Source organism: Gracilinanus agilis, chromosome 4, assembly GCF_016433145.1.
Source record: "Gracilinanus agilis isolate LMUSP501 chromosome 4, AgileGrace, whole genome shotgun sequence".
Classification (NCBI taxonomy): domain Eukaryota; kingdom Metazoa; phylum Chordata; class Mammalia; order Didelphimorphia; family Didelphidae; genus Gracilinanus; species Gracilinanus agilis.
In genome coordinates this window covers 475,055,379-475,070,379 of record NC_058133.1, presented here as the reverse complement: position 1 = coordinate 475,070,379, position 15,001 = coordinate 475,055,379, and the positions used below count along the sequence as shown (strand labels likewise).

The window sequence follows — 15,001 nt, the reverse complement described above, 5'->3', positions numbered from 1 at the left end:
CTGGAGAAGGAAATGGCAAACTACTCCAGGATCTTTGCCAAGAAAACACCAAATGAAGAGGCAAACAAGACTGAACAAACAGGGTGGTTACATTATGCTTCAGGGAGCCATAGATGACAATTCAATATCAATAATTTATATGTACCATATAGCATAGCATTTAAATACTTAAAAGGAAAAGTTAATTGAATTACATGGAGGAATTATAATAGTGGGGAATCTCAATGGACACCTTGCAGATCTAGATAAATTTAACCACAAGTTAAAAAAAATTAAGAATTTGAATAGAACTTTGGAAAAATTAGAGATGATAAATCCCTGGTAGTTACTGATTAGTAATAGAGATCATTTTACATACTTTTCAGTTGCATCTGGCACCTTTATAAAAAACAATTGGAATCCTAAAGATCCTCATAAAAGTGAAGCAAGGGGACAGCTGGATGGTTTGTGGATTGAGAACCAGGCCTAGCAATGGGAGGTCCTGGTTCAACTCTGGCCTCAGATACTTCCTAGCTATGTGACTTTGGTTGCCTAGCCCTTAACACTTTTCTGCCTTAGAATCAATATATAGTATTTTATTTTATAGTAATCAGTAAATTTTATATTTGGCATTTTTGTTTTTCTGCAGAAAATAAAGGTTTTAAAAAAATAAATAAAAGTGCAGATAAACAAAAATGCCAAATATAAAATTTAGTGGTTACTATAAAATAAAATTATATTCAATAAAGAACCGTTGACTAAAAGTAATTGGAAGTTTAATAATTTTAAAGAATTATTGGTTTAAATAACAAATTATAGAAAAAATAGAAAACTCCGTGAAAGAATATGACAATAATAAGATACCCTACAAACCTTTAGGGGATATAGCTAAAGCATCTCAGAAACATTTTTATTTCTCTAAATGTTTTAATTAATAAAATAAATAACATCAATGAATTGGCCAATCAACTAAAAAAATTTGAATAATTGCCCAATTAAACAATCTAGAAATTCTGAAAAGAGCATAAAGTTGAAAACAAAAAGATGATTGAATTGATAAGTGAAAAGAATATTTTTAAAGAAAAATCTAGCTAATGTAAAAAATATTGAAAATGAAATATCAAAAATGAAAAAGAAGCATTCATAACAATCGAAGGGGAAATAAAGGAAATGATCAGAAACTAGTTTTTCCAGTTGTATGATAATAAAACTGGTAATTTAGGGAATGCTTCTGAAAATATAAAATTTGCTAATCCAGGTAAGACTTAACAAAGAAGAAATAACTTATTTAAATCTAGTTTCAGAAAAAGAAACTGAACACACCTTAAATGAATTCCCAAAGGAAAAAACTCTAGGGCTAGATGGACTTACAAGTGAATTCTAACAAAAATACAAAAAATAATCCCAATATTGCAAAAACTACAAGAATAGAAAATAAAGGTACCCTTCCAATCTATGGTTGGAAACAACCATATGGAAAACAAATATGGTTTTAATACCAAAACCAGAGATAAAAGAAAATCATGGACCAATATCCCTAGTAAATAGGGATAAAAAAATTTGAAATGAGTATTAGCAATCTGACAATACATTAGAAATATTATATACTATTACTAGATTGGATTTATATTAGAAAGGCAGGGTTGGTTGAGTATAATAAAGACTACAAAAGTAATGATATTAATATAAGCAAAAACCACATGACTATTTCAATAGAGACAGAAAAGTCTTTTGATTGTGATTAGGAAGTATAGGAATAGATAGACTTTTCCTTAATATAGTAAATAATATTAGTCAAAAGCCAAGAGCTCACATACTAGGATTAGGAGTAAAGAAAGGAAACCGATAGTCATGATTGCTATTTAACTTTGTCCTATAAATGTTAAATAGCAATAACATAAATGACATTGAAGTAATAAGCATAGGCAAAAAGGAAACAACATAATTTTATGTAGATGACTATTTAGAAAATCTTAAAGGATCAACTGAAAAGTTAATTCAAACAGTAACTTCCACAAAATTGCAGGATTAAAAAATAACTGGTAACTGGGAAAACTATTTGGGATAAGTTTCTTTGATAAAAGTCTCATATCCAAGTTATATGAGGAAATGATTCAAATTTAGAAGACTCGGAACCATCCCCCAGTAACCAAATTGTCAAAGAATTTGAATAGGCAGTTTTCAAAGGAGGAAATCCAATAGCCTTGTGGAAAAAAAGTGTTCCAAATGACTAATAATTATGGGATGGAAATTATAACAACTCTGAAGTTCTGCCTCACACCCATCAGCGTGGTAAAGATGATAAAAATGACCCATTGGGAGAGGCTGTAGGAAAACAGACACCAGTATATTGTTGGTAGAGCATTCTGGAAAATGATTTGAAATTAGGTTCCCAAAGTTGCCAAATTAGGTATACTCTTTGACCCAACTTATACCATTAAAAGGCCACCAAGAAATCAAAGATGGAAAGACCCATATAAACAAACATTGATGGCACCTCTTTTCATAGTATCCTCAAACTGGAAACTAAGGGGGTGCCCACCTATTGGGAAGTGTCCAGGCAAACTGTGGTATAGAAATGTAATGGAATATTATAACATAAGAAATGATGATAGAGTGTCAGTGGGAAAAGTTCCGACACTCGTTTCCTGTCACAGCAGTGATGGACTTAAATCCAGAAAGATGCGTGCATATTTGGACGTGGCCAACACGAGGATTGTTTTGCTAGGTTACGTCTCTTTATAGAGGGCTTTAAAAAATGTGTTCTCTTATAATTACAGTTAATGTTGCTTGATATATGCTTAACTATTATATTTTGTTTTTTATAGGATGGATATGAACAATAGAAGAGCAGCTAACTACTATTTTTAAAGGCCTGGACAACAGATTGTTTTATGTTGTTTCAAGTTTGTCTTCTCATTGAATTACTCAATTCTATGAATGAATTAAAGAGACACGTTATCTCAGTTCTTTCAAGTTAGTGTAATTTTGGTTAAATGTTTATGGGGCGTTTGTTGTTCAGACATTTCAGTTGTGTCTGAGTCTTTATGACCCCATTTGGGCTTTTCTTGGCAAATATACTGGAGAGTTCTCCATCCCCTACTCAGACTCATTTGTCAGTTGAGGAACTGAGGCAAACGGATTAAGTCTTCCTGACTCTAGACCTGAAGCTCTTTTCATTGTGCCACTTCTCTGCCTTTCTGGGGAGTAGCTCTTAAAATACTGATTGACAAGGGTTGTGTAGTGGTTAGAAAACTGGCCTTAGCAAGAAGAAGACTTGGATTCAAATCTCGTCTCTGATCCATCTGAGCTTTGTCCCCCAGGAAGGAGTGGAGAAAGTACCATTTTTTTTTTTTGGCATTTCCTAAACCAATGAGATCCCAGGTCCATTCATTTAGTAGGCCCTTCATCTAGGCTTAACTGCTCCTTTAGATCACTTTGTAGAAAATTTCTGAATCATCTGGTTAGAGCAATATGACCTTGTAACATCCCAGAAACAACAGCAACATTTTAGCAATGATTTCTTCCCCTAAGGAAATGTTTGTAAGTGTACCTATATGAAATACAAGCTACTTGAACCACCTAAGTGAAAAGGGATCTGTATATGTTTTATTATTTCCTGCTATTAAAAAATAAATGTCAGAGGCCTTTGCACTTATGTGATTGATTTAATAGCATTCACTTGTAGGCTCAGCAAAATATGAGGATGAACTGCAGAAAATGAATCTAGAAGTCTTCATAAATATACTGTGAGACAAGTTAAAACCTGTGTTTTACAGCAATGAGAAATAATGACTATATTTGCTAATTTATTTTTGATTTCAAAAGAGCCACAAACGGCTTGTACAAATAAATCCAGGCCTTTTTTGTTCAGGCATTGGGGAAATATATTTCTAGATTGTTCTGACATAGAGTTCTGCTCTGAGCCAGAGGGATGTGCAGCTTAGAAAGTTGTCAGAAATGACTGTTTTATTTAAAACTAGCTCTGTCAGCTGGAGAGCAAGAATAGAACAAGAGCAGACTTGCTGAATGAGGATAAGAGTTTCTGCTATCAGTACTCCATAGCAGCCAGGGTATGCCCAATGCCAGTAAAAACTACAGACTTGGGCATTATCTGCATAAGAAACACAGAATGCTGTTGGAATTCAGACAGATAATGTCCTAATTTGAGGCCAATTGCAACAAATATGCAAATTATTTTTTGTGTGCTTATTTTAATTGTGTGTATGCTTTAGTTTTTTCTTCCGCCAGTTGAGGATAATATCTGCTGTGCCTACCTCACAGGGTTTTTGTGGTGTCTTTATTTTGCTCCTTTTGATCATCTACTGACATTCTTTGGGGCATAGAAGTATATCTCTTGGTCAGAGTCAGGAGCTATGTTAAAGTAAGTATGCTATACTTTAAAGGGGCATGATTGGATTCATCTCTCTACCAAAAAGGATGCATTTGCTACTTTTCTACCATTTCTAGGACTAACGAGTTTGACATAAAGGCAAGAGGAAGATAACTGTCTTCAAAAAGATAGTAAAAGTTCCCTGTAAATCCTTAGAATGAATTAGTTGACCATTTTAGCTAGTTGGCCTCTTACCCCTTGAAATAATGAAATGTAGAAGGCACAGTCACAACAATGGCAAAGTCTAGGTATGAAGGACAGTATAAGAAACGAGCCAGGAAGAGCAGGATTAGATTGATGAGATACTTAAAATGAACAATTAGCATATGATGATCATTTTATAATATTCTTAGGGCAGACCTTGCTCCTGGTTCAAAGGAGACTGACAAAACATCCATTTATGCCATTTAAGATTTTATAAAGGTACACGATTACAAATGTTTGTTTTTGCCATAAGAAAATCAGTCTTACTCATCAAGGAATATAGGGTCACGTAATCCTTTAGCCTATTAGACAGTTGTCAAAGAACTTTTGATAACTGTATTGTACATAACATCAAATAAGTGGAGAACCGTATGCTTTGCATTTTTCTGTAATTAACTTAATTATACCATGGGACTAGTAAAACCAAAATTATGGCTTTGATCCTTGATATGGACCAATTAACTTTCCTCTATGCCTTGGTCATGGACTCTAATCCTTATTAATTGACATCCATTTCTGAGTGGAACAAGAGGAACTGGATAAAGCACTAGGTATGAATAGAGTAAAGTCATCACTACTATAAAAATAACTCGAGGTACATGTTTTATCGACATTTTTGTCAGCATCATCTTTGAAAACAGTATGTTCTTTATGTTAATTCTGCATGTTAAGTCTTAGATTCTTTGTAAAAGAATAAAATATCACACAGAGAACAGTAAGTCTGGTACGGATGGTACGATTGAATTGAAAACAGGCTAGATTAGGGATATCGAGATGGATAGTAAAGGTTATATAGTCCCCTCCCAACTCAGACTCCATTTCAGGGGTCCCCCTTTTGGAAGTCACCTATCAGACTTCTGATTTGAGATCCTTTTCTAACATGAAGGAAATACTGTGTCAGACACCTTCCTCCTTCCCTCTCCTGCAAGCTGTTAGCCTACTCTGATGGAATCTCCTGATCTCCACTATCTTCTGTAACCCTGTTTGACTTACCTTGTAGAAGGGGCAAACAATGTCTGAAGTTCTAAATAGGCTGCTATCCAGCAAAACATTTGTGCACTCGTCACCAAACAGTTCTGGGGTCCAGTTCACCACCTCCTCCTCTTTTTACACTCTCTTTGTTCACCTAAATGAGCATCTATAGAAAAAGAGCGGGGGCTATCTTATCTGTGTGCCCAGGAAGCAAGTTCATTACTTCTGATAATTTCTCATCTGAACTAGGATTAGGATCTTTTCAAACAAGTAACTCAAAGTCCAAATGCAGCATACATAGTTGCCTATTCCTTTGATCCTACAAATATAGCCACTGTAAATTCGGAAAGAGTGTGAGTGTGTGTGTGTATGTGTGATTGTATTGCTCAGACGTATGATTTCATTGGTACAGTGACCTGGCTGATGCAACTTCTTACCACTGCAGATGGCAACTGCTCTGCAATTTTTAGTTTTAGTTGTCTGGGGTGAAAATCGCACAAACGGGCCAAGAAACAGAAGGTCCTAGCTTCAAACATGGCCTCAGATACTTCCTAACTGTGTGATCCTGGGCAAGTCACTTAACCCCAGTTGTGTGTCTCTTACCACTCTTCTGCTTTGGAACCAATACTTAGTATAGATTCTAAGACAGAAGGCAAAGATTTAAAAATAAGTAAAAAATATAGTGAGGATTTAGTATTTTCATGACCCTCAAGACTTTTGAGTGTGCAAAGCACTAAAAATGCTATAAGGAGCCCAAGTACATAACAAAAAGCAATTCAAATTTTATTTTCAATAGAATAATTTAAGATGTCCTTAACTAGTCAATGTATGATTAAGTACTGAATGAATAGTATAGACAAGTTTTAAAGAAAGGAGAAAGATAAATATAAATGATGGCTGGGGAAGATTTCTGTTTTAGATTCCAAGAAACAAAATTATTCTTTTTTTTTTTTTAAACCCTTAACTTCTGTGTTTGGCTCCTAGGTGGAAGAGTGGTAAGGGTGGGCAATGGAGGTCAAGTGACTTGCCCAGGGTCACACAGCTGGGCAGTGTCTGAGGCCAGATTTGAACCTAGGACCTCCTGTCTCTAGGCCTGACTCTCCATCCACTGAGCTACCCAGCTGCCCCCAACAAAATTATTCTGACTTTTGCCTACACCTTTTCCAACTTTCTCTATCTTCATTATATTCTTTTATTTTTTTAAGTTCTTAACTCTTAAGACAGAAGGGTACCAGCGAGACAAAAAAAAAAAAAAAAAGTGACTTGTTCAGGGTCACACAGCTAGAAAGTATTCAAGGCCAGATATAAACACAGGTCCTCCTGTCATCTATCTACCTTTATTCTTTTTCCTGATCCTGAACTACAGGATTCTTTAAAGCTTTGTCCTTAGCCTCCTACCTTATACTTTCTTCCTTGGATTGCTTTTCTACTTGTCTGGCTTCAGCCACCCCTTCTAAGCTGATGACTACCAAACATCAAGCACCGGTGACTCCTTGCACTTAAATCTTGTATTTCTAAATAATATGTACCCCTTGGGAGTCCTACCTTTTAAGCTAGAGAAAAACATTTCCAGAAATTTTGGGAGATTTTTGGTTTTGTTTCTCTTTGAGAAAAAAATTTAAAATTTTGGAAGTACCTTAAAATATATGCAATTTTTTTAGCCAAAGTCTGTTAGTGCCAATTTATTAACATACAAACATTTTTACTTGGAGAGGGCAGAGGTTCACCCTGCTCACAAATTTTCTACTTCCAAAATAATTTACATTCATACTTTTTTATATTAAGCAAATATATACAAATTTTAACACACTACAGATTTAAACTAATATTGTTAGTATAAGAATCATAAAAATTTCTGTGGAACTTTATCCATAAAATTATCACGTTTTAATATGCCTTCATCTGTGATTTCACTGATGTGGTTACATCATCTTCCTTTATAAATCATGATCCATCTCATGACCAACGTCTTCTCATTCTTTAAAATTCTTGTCCACGTCCTTCCATAAATCCTTCCCTGAAGATCAATGTGTTAAAAGCTTTCCTTCTAGGCTTTTAATATTGTATGAACATCAGTGCAGTTTGTCTGCTCTAACTAGCTCTCATTTTTCATCCTTTCCTTGATAAAGCCTTAACACAGCTGTTCGGGGCGCACAGTGGGAGCTTCTTGTTGTTGAGTTGAAATGGCTCAACTCTTTGTGACCCCATTTGGGGTTTTCTTGGCAAAGAAATTGAAATGGGTCGCCATTTCCTCATCCAGCTCATTTTACAGATGAGGAAATTGAGGCAAATGGGGTCAAGTGACTCGCCCAGGACCACACAGCCAGTAAGTGTCCGAGGCCGGATTGGAACCCAGGAGGACGAGTCTTCCCGACTCCAGGCCGAGCCCCCTCGCTTCTCTAGTAGGTGCTTCATAAAGGTCTGACTGAGGGATCTTTTATCTCTCCTCTCATGTGAGTCATTGTTGATGATCGGTGCGCTGCTTCACCGTATGACTTTCCATTATCTTACGGGAAATAAAAGAAAGCACAGCGAATGTTGACTGTATTTGGATGAAGGGTGGATATAAGATATATTTGTGTTTTAAATTTTGAAATATAGTTTCATATAATAAAAATGTCCCATTATAGCTGCTTTCTTAAATCTAACAGTGCATTTGTGCACGTTTAGAAGCATCGGCCCTCTGGCACTGCCCAGCTGTCCGTCTCTTCAGGTCCCTGCTCCAACCTCGTGAGTGCCCTTTTGGGCAGTCGGGCTAAGCTGCGATTTGGGGAACTTTCAGGAGGCCTGCCTCGGGTCACAGAGCTCAGTACCGAGCCCCGTCCTTGCTGGGACCTGGACCTGGGGCTGTCCAAATTCTATGGCCTGATCCTCTTGGTGCCCAGAACCTTTCCGGAGGACCCAGCTTTTTGCTCTCTAGTCTTGTCAGAGTTTCTGGGTCGCTCTCCCCTGCTGGCTCACTTTTCTGAACCCCGACGGAGTCTTTCCTAGCTGTTTCTCCTTTTTCCTTGAATGATTTCTGACTTGACCCCTTTCCTGCTGGCATCAGTGGGATTTGCAGGTCCTCATTCTGTATAGTTCAATATCCAATTGTAGCGCCACTTAGCTGGGGCAGCTGGGTGGCTCAGTGGATTGAGAGCCAGGCCCAGAGATGGGAGGTCCTGGGTTCAAATCTGGTCTCTCACTTCCCAGCTGTGTGGCTCTGGGCAAGTCACTTAACCTCCATTACCTGACCCTTACTGCTCTTCTGCCTCAGAAACAATACACAATATTGATTCAAAGATGGAAGGTAAGGGTTAAAAAAAAGAATGACTTGTCCTATTATCTTCCAATGTGGCACAGGTAAAAACTTGAAAGTAATTAAATTCAACAAACACTAAACAGAAGAAACCAACCACACCGTAATAGAACAGAAAGCTATTTTTTTTTCTAGCCTTTAATGTTCACAGCTGCAAGCAGATAAAGAACATTAAAAAAAGGAGCTGGAAAAAAAAAAGTGAGGGCGGGTCCCATTTATGCTGCAAAGGTTGCAGCGTGTTTTTTGTGTGCTATCTCATTGATCCTCATAATCCTGGGAGCCAGGTGCTACTTTGCCCATTTTACAGAGGAGGAAACCAAAGTTCAGGCAAGTGACAAGAAGAAGGTGGGGTCACCGAGCTCGTTAGAATCCAGGGCAGGATTGGAACGGAGATTTCTGGTTCTAAGTCCCAGGATTCTTTCCCACTTAGGCCAAGCACAACTTTTGCTCCTAGGAGCTTTGATGATGATTATTAGCAGCAGTTTTGCTTCTTCTCATTAATTTTTATTAACTTTGTGGATTTCTAAATATTTGCTCAGCTTGTTCCAAGCTGCTCTTCCTCTGTTAATTTCTTAAATAGCCTTCTTCAAACATAGACCAGTTTCTTTCACACAATGTAGAAGATGGAGGAATCTAAAGTAGAAAAGAAAAAAAGAGGATTAAGGCAGAAGGTAAAAGGTTTAAAAAAAAAAAGGTATGAGAGATCTAAGAAGGGAGAAGAAATCAATTCTATCTAGCGGATTTGATGTTCGGTGATATCCCAATTCCAATCCTAGCTCTGATACTTTTTTTTTTTTTTTTAAATTTTAAACCCCTAACTTCTGTGTATTGACTTATAGGTGGAAGAGTGGTAAGGGTAGGTAATGGGGGTCAAGTGACTTGCCCAGGGTCACACAGCTGGGAAGTGTCTGAGGTCGGATTTGAACCTAGGACCTCCCATCTCTAGGCCTGGCTCTCAATCCATTGAGCTACCCAGCTGCCCCACTCTGATACTTTTTTAACTGACTATTGGCAAGTCTACAAACCTCTATTTCCACAGTTGTAAAAGTACTCAGAGCTACCTTGGGGTCAGTATCGAGAATTCATCAGAGGAAAAAAAGCTGGAAATAAAGGAGAGCACTGAGGAGACCACTATTATAATTGTCCAGCTGAAAGGTAAAATCTATGATCTACTGTCTAATGAAAACGCAAACTATATTAGTATGGGAGGAGAGAGAGAGAGAGACAGAGACAGACAGAGACAGAGAGGTATTACTGAGGTGGAGAAGTATCTTAGTGTAATGTAGAGATGACAAACAGCCCCAACTGGGATCTGACTCAGATTAAATGTAATTGAGATAGAGTTAAAGCACAATAGAACATATGGCTGGTTTTCCAAGTCAATATGCAGACCTTAGGAATCAGTTTAAGGGCCCCCATTTCTATTTTGAGTTTTGACACCATTGGTGGTGTGGATAAAGAACTAGGCTCAGAGCACAGAAGACACAGGTTCCAGTCCTACCTCTATCACAATTGCAAGTGATGCAAGTTCAGGCAATTTTCTAAGACTATAAATTAGAGAAGAGTTGCTGATCTCTTTTGAAAGAAGGAAGTTCCTTACATCAATTAAACCACAAGCCCAGACAAAAATAAACAAAAACAATTAATGGAGCATGACAATTGTTGAGGAAATGGAAAGAAAGCAAAAAAGATAATAGGCCTCAAGTTTGAACAACCAAGAGAATTCTTTTTCTCTTAGAAATTCTTGAATGTGTATGGCTATCAATAGAAATAGGGAAGTTTTAGGGGGAAAGATAATGGGATTGCTTTTGGACATATTTAAGGCAATGATAGGGTATCAATTATTTACTTTGTACCTAATCATTAAGATTAGGTACATATTACCTTATGGCAAGCCCTGGGATGCAAAATAAAGCAAAAACCCTTTTCCAGCCCTCGAAGGACTTTTTATTGTCAGAAAATAAAATGTATGTACACAAAATGTACACAAATACAAAATAGATAGAAAATAGATGCAAGATATTTGGGATAGGACAGGAGGGAATGGTGTCTAGTATGGGGGGCGGGGATCAGGAAAGGCCTCATGTAGGAAATGGAACTTTAGCTGGGCCTTAAAGAAAGCTAGGGATTCTAAGAGGTGGAGGTGGGGAACCTGTTGTGCAAATGGACTTAATTCAATGGACAATTGGAAATATTTGACTTTTTTGTGATACCCGATTCCCAATAATTCCCTCAGCACATCTTCTCCCTAATGACCCAGCCATTTGGAGATACTGGCATACCATTTGACTTCCATTGCTAATTCCAGATCATCACATATACTATCTCCCTCCTAATTTTGTTCTTCAAAGTCATGAAGTTCATTTTTGCTAAATTATTGTGTTCTCATCTAGTGACTTTTGGGTAGCTTTCCCAATTTTAAAAAGAGATTAGGATCTGGCTTATGGTCTTCTTCTCTACCCCACCCTCTACAATCGATCCCCAGAACTTTTAAGTATTTGTAACAGTACTTCTAACGTTGACAACACATTTCCTCAACTCTGGTGACCACCTCCTCAATACTTCACCAAATTTTTCTAATCACATTAAAAAAAATTTTTTTTTAAACCCTTACCTTCCTCTTGGCAAGAAGAGTGGTAAGGGTAGGCAGTGGGGGTCAAATGACTTGCCCAGGGTCACACAGTTGGGAAGTGTCTGAGGTCACATTTGAACCTAGGACCTCCCGAGTCTAGGCTTGGTTCTTAATACACTGAGCTACCCAGATGCCCCTTCTAATCGCATTTTAGTCATCACTATATCACAAAATTGGGTCCCCATCAAGATCTGGAACTTCAAAATTCTGTTCTCCGACCATGATTTCCTTCCTTTCTTCCTTCTTCCCTTTCTCTATGCCCTCTCTCTGACTCTCTGTCTCTGTCTCCCTCACTTTCTTTCCTTTACCTTGTAAGCCTTAGTAGAATCAATACTTGTATTGGTTCCAAGGCTAAAGAACAATAAGGATTAGGCAAAGGGAGGTAAATGAGTTGCCCAGGGTCACACAGCTAGGAGGAGTTGGACGCCACATTTGAACCCAGGACCTCCCATCTCTGAACCTGGCACTCAATCCACTGGGCTACCCAGCTGCTCCTATTGACCATAACTTTCTTCTACCTCATCGGGATCTCCTATCCCTTAACCTAGTCCTGGTCTCTTTCCCTGACACTGGCTTCACTTCTCTATACCCAGCTTTTATCCTTGATTTGCTACCACCTCACTTTCACTCCCAAGACCTTCCAGTATTCCAGATCTGCTCATTCTCAACCCTGGGCAATGCACAATATTTACTTCCTCTATTCTAGTTCTCAAGCTACTGAATTTCACTGGAGCACAAAACAATCCGATATCCAACTGATTACAATCACTAGAAATTTATGATGCATAATAACTGGGTACTCTCTGTTACCTGCTAATTCTTCTGTTCCATTTTTATTACCTCCTAATTGTATTGCTCCTAGAAACTAATTTAACCCTTTTCCTCTTTCCCTTTGAACCCCCAACCATATGGCAACCCTCCACAAAATATAATTTAGCCTGTGTCACTGAGGACATTTAGACCAGACAAAGAGAGCTTTCTCAACACCAGCCTCTCCTTCACTTTCCAGGATTATCTGTTTTTCTCTTTTTTTCCTCTTAAGGCTAATTCTTCTCATACATCACTTTCCTACCTCTTGGGGACCTTCTCCAACAATCATCTCGTCCTGCTCGTGCATCTTTGATCTCCCTCTCTGTGTGAGGATATCTACAAACACGTTTAGGTTCTCCCCAACAGAAAGAAGCCTTCCTTGACTTTTCTTCCATCTCTCTCTTACTGTAGTCGTCACCCAGCTTCTTGAAAAACTTGTCTACACAGGCACGTCGTTGCATTGTTGGTGGAGTTGGTGGAATTGGTTCTCTAAAGCAGTTTGGAATTATGCTAAGAAGTGACTAAAATGTCCATATCCTTGCTGCTAGTCCCATCAAGAGGTCAGAGATAGAAATGTTCCATATACCAAGCATTCATTATTATAACACAATATTATACTATAAGAAACGAGTATAAAGACTACAGAAAAGCACGATAGGATCTCTGTGAACCAATGCAAAGTGAGCAGAACTAAGAAAACTCTGTATAATTATTCCAACGATGTAAGGGGAAATAATAGCTAGCCGAAATACTGAAAACCTATTTATAATGATCAAACTTGACTCAGGAAATGAAAATGTACCTCATTGTTGCCTAATTCGGAGGACTATAGGTATAGAATGTTACATATACTATCATAGCTGGTTTTTTAGTTATGTTTAGTATTAGTTATTTTTAAATTTTATTTTTATTCTATATATTATATAAAGTTTAAATTAATATCCCATATCTCTCTTATATTTTATAAAGTTTATTAATAATCACTTTAAGTAGAAAGAAAATAAACTAAAAGAAATAGAAGTTCAAACCTAATTATCTAACAAGAAGTAAACCCACGTGTGTAGATTCTCCTGCCTGGCATAAAGCCCCCTTTCCCAGCCATGATTATGGTAAAAGAGAGCAAGAGGGAGGAGCTACCCAAAACTTCTACCCAAAACTTATATCCTCCCTACATTAGCATGTGATGTGAGAAGGAACATGGGAAGCTGGGATTTAGAGTCCTGGGGAGAAGATTCTAATTATACGATTATTGCTAAATATATATTATATGCTATTTATAGTATTAGTTAATTTTGCTGAACTATTTTTCCTCTATTTCTTTAATCACATTAGTTCTTAGGGCACAATAATACCTTCTGTCTTAGAATCAATATCGTGTATTCGTTCCAAGGCAAAAGAACAGTAAGGGTTAGGGAACTGAGGTTAAATGGCTTGCCCAAGGTCACCCCGCAGGGAAGTGTCTGAGGTCAGATTTGAACCCAGGATTTCTCATCTCTTTATCCACGGAGCCACCTAGCTTTCCCCAGGATGGTTACATCTTGATGGAATGGGATAAAGAGCACAGATGGAAGAAATAGCTATAGTCAGAAAGAAGACTGCTTCATTCTGAGACATGAAGATCGTTTATATGATGACTGGGATTTTGTGAGTTGTGGAATAGAGCAGTTGAAGATCTCGTCACATAGTCTTGGTCCCCTTAGAAAAGTAGGAAGCAAGGTCATCTCCTAGGAGAGGATGTTGGGTGGGGGGTGAAGCAGGAGTTTTACCTTGAAGGTAAAACGAGAATAATCTCTGCAAATTCTGCAGCTCGAATTTGTCCCCACTTCCAGTGGGAAGGTAGGAATCTGACTCGGTTTAGCTGCTCCCAGGGATGTTCACCTCTTCTTATAATCTCCCAAGGCTCCCAAGGCATGTGGATCAAAAGCAAATATGTATAAGGCATGTGAAAAGAACAGATTAGGGGATTTGTACCCAAGTCTCTCCAGTAAGGGAATAGTTATTACTTGTTTCTCAAGGAAACCAAATGTCGTGATAAGAGGAAAAGCAGGTTTAGGAAGAGTCAAGGAGTAGGAGGAGAGACTGAACATCCAGTTGAGAGCTGGGGGTAGAGCAGTTCTGAAGTCTGAGGTAACCCCTGAGTAATCCTCACAATATAGTCAGAGAATATGGGTTTAAGTCTCGATTCTGTAATCTGTATGATCTCGAAGAAAACGTTCCACCTCTTTGGATCCTAGCTTTTTCTTCTGTAAAAATGCATTCATTCAGCGGTTTTCTCCCAAATGTCTTTATATATCTTATGATATTTCTTTAAATTCTTCATCACATTAGTTCTTATTATTTATAGGCCATAATTTGCTCAGAAGTTTGTTTCAAGTTTTATTTTTCTGCCATTATAGTGCTGTTATTCCTTTTGTCCTTTCCCCACCATCGATAATTTTCTTGGTTCAAAGTCTCAGAAGTTCAATCAACCAAAAGGTATGGGCATTTTTATAACTCTCATTGTATAATTCTATTAATATTATACTTATATCTATGTAATAGTGTATATGTTTCAACCATAGCTGTGCCAAGTTTTAATTTTGCCTTTTTATTATTTTTGCCAACTTGACTGGTTTTAGATGGTTCCTCAAAATTGGTTCAATTTGCTTTTTCTAATTACTAGAGATTTTGAATATTTCTCATGTTGATGTTGAAAATTTTTGTTTTGTTTTGA

The 15,001-nt window shown here is 37.5% G+C and overlaps 1 protein-coding gene across 8 annotated transcripts in view; it reads left to right on the top strand.

Annotated features, from left to right (window-relative positions):
• The window catches only part of LOC123244250, a 74,139-nt gene extending 71,194 nt beyond the window's left edge, over positions 1–2,945 (top strand). For all 8 annotated transcript variants that reach the window (XM_044672607.1, XM_044672604.1, XM_044672606.1 and 5 more), the window contains one exon: positions 2,808–2,945. In XM_044672607.1, the coding sequence (XP_044528542.1) occupies positions 2,808–2,825 (18 nt within the window). In that variant the 3' untranslated portion in view covers positions 2,826–2,945. The remainder of the gene's footprint in view (positions 1–2,807) is intronic.
• Positions 2,946–15,001: the final 12,056 nt, after the last annotated feature.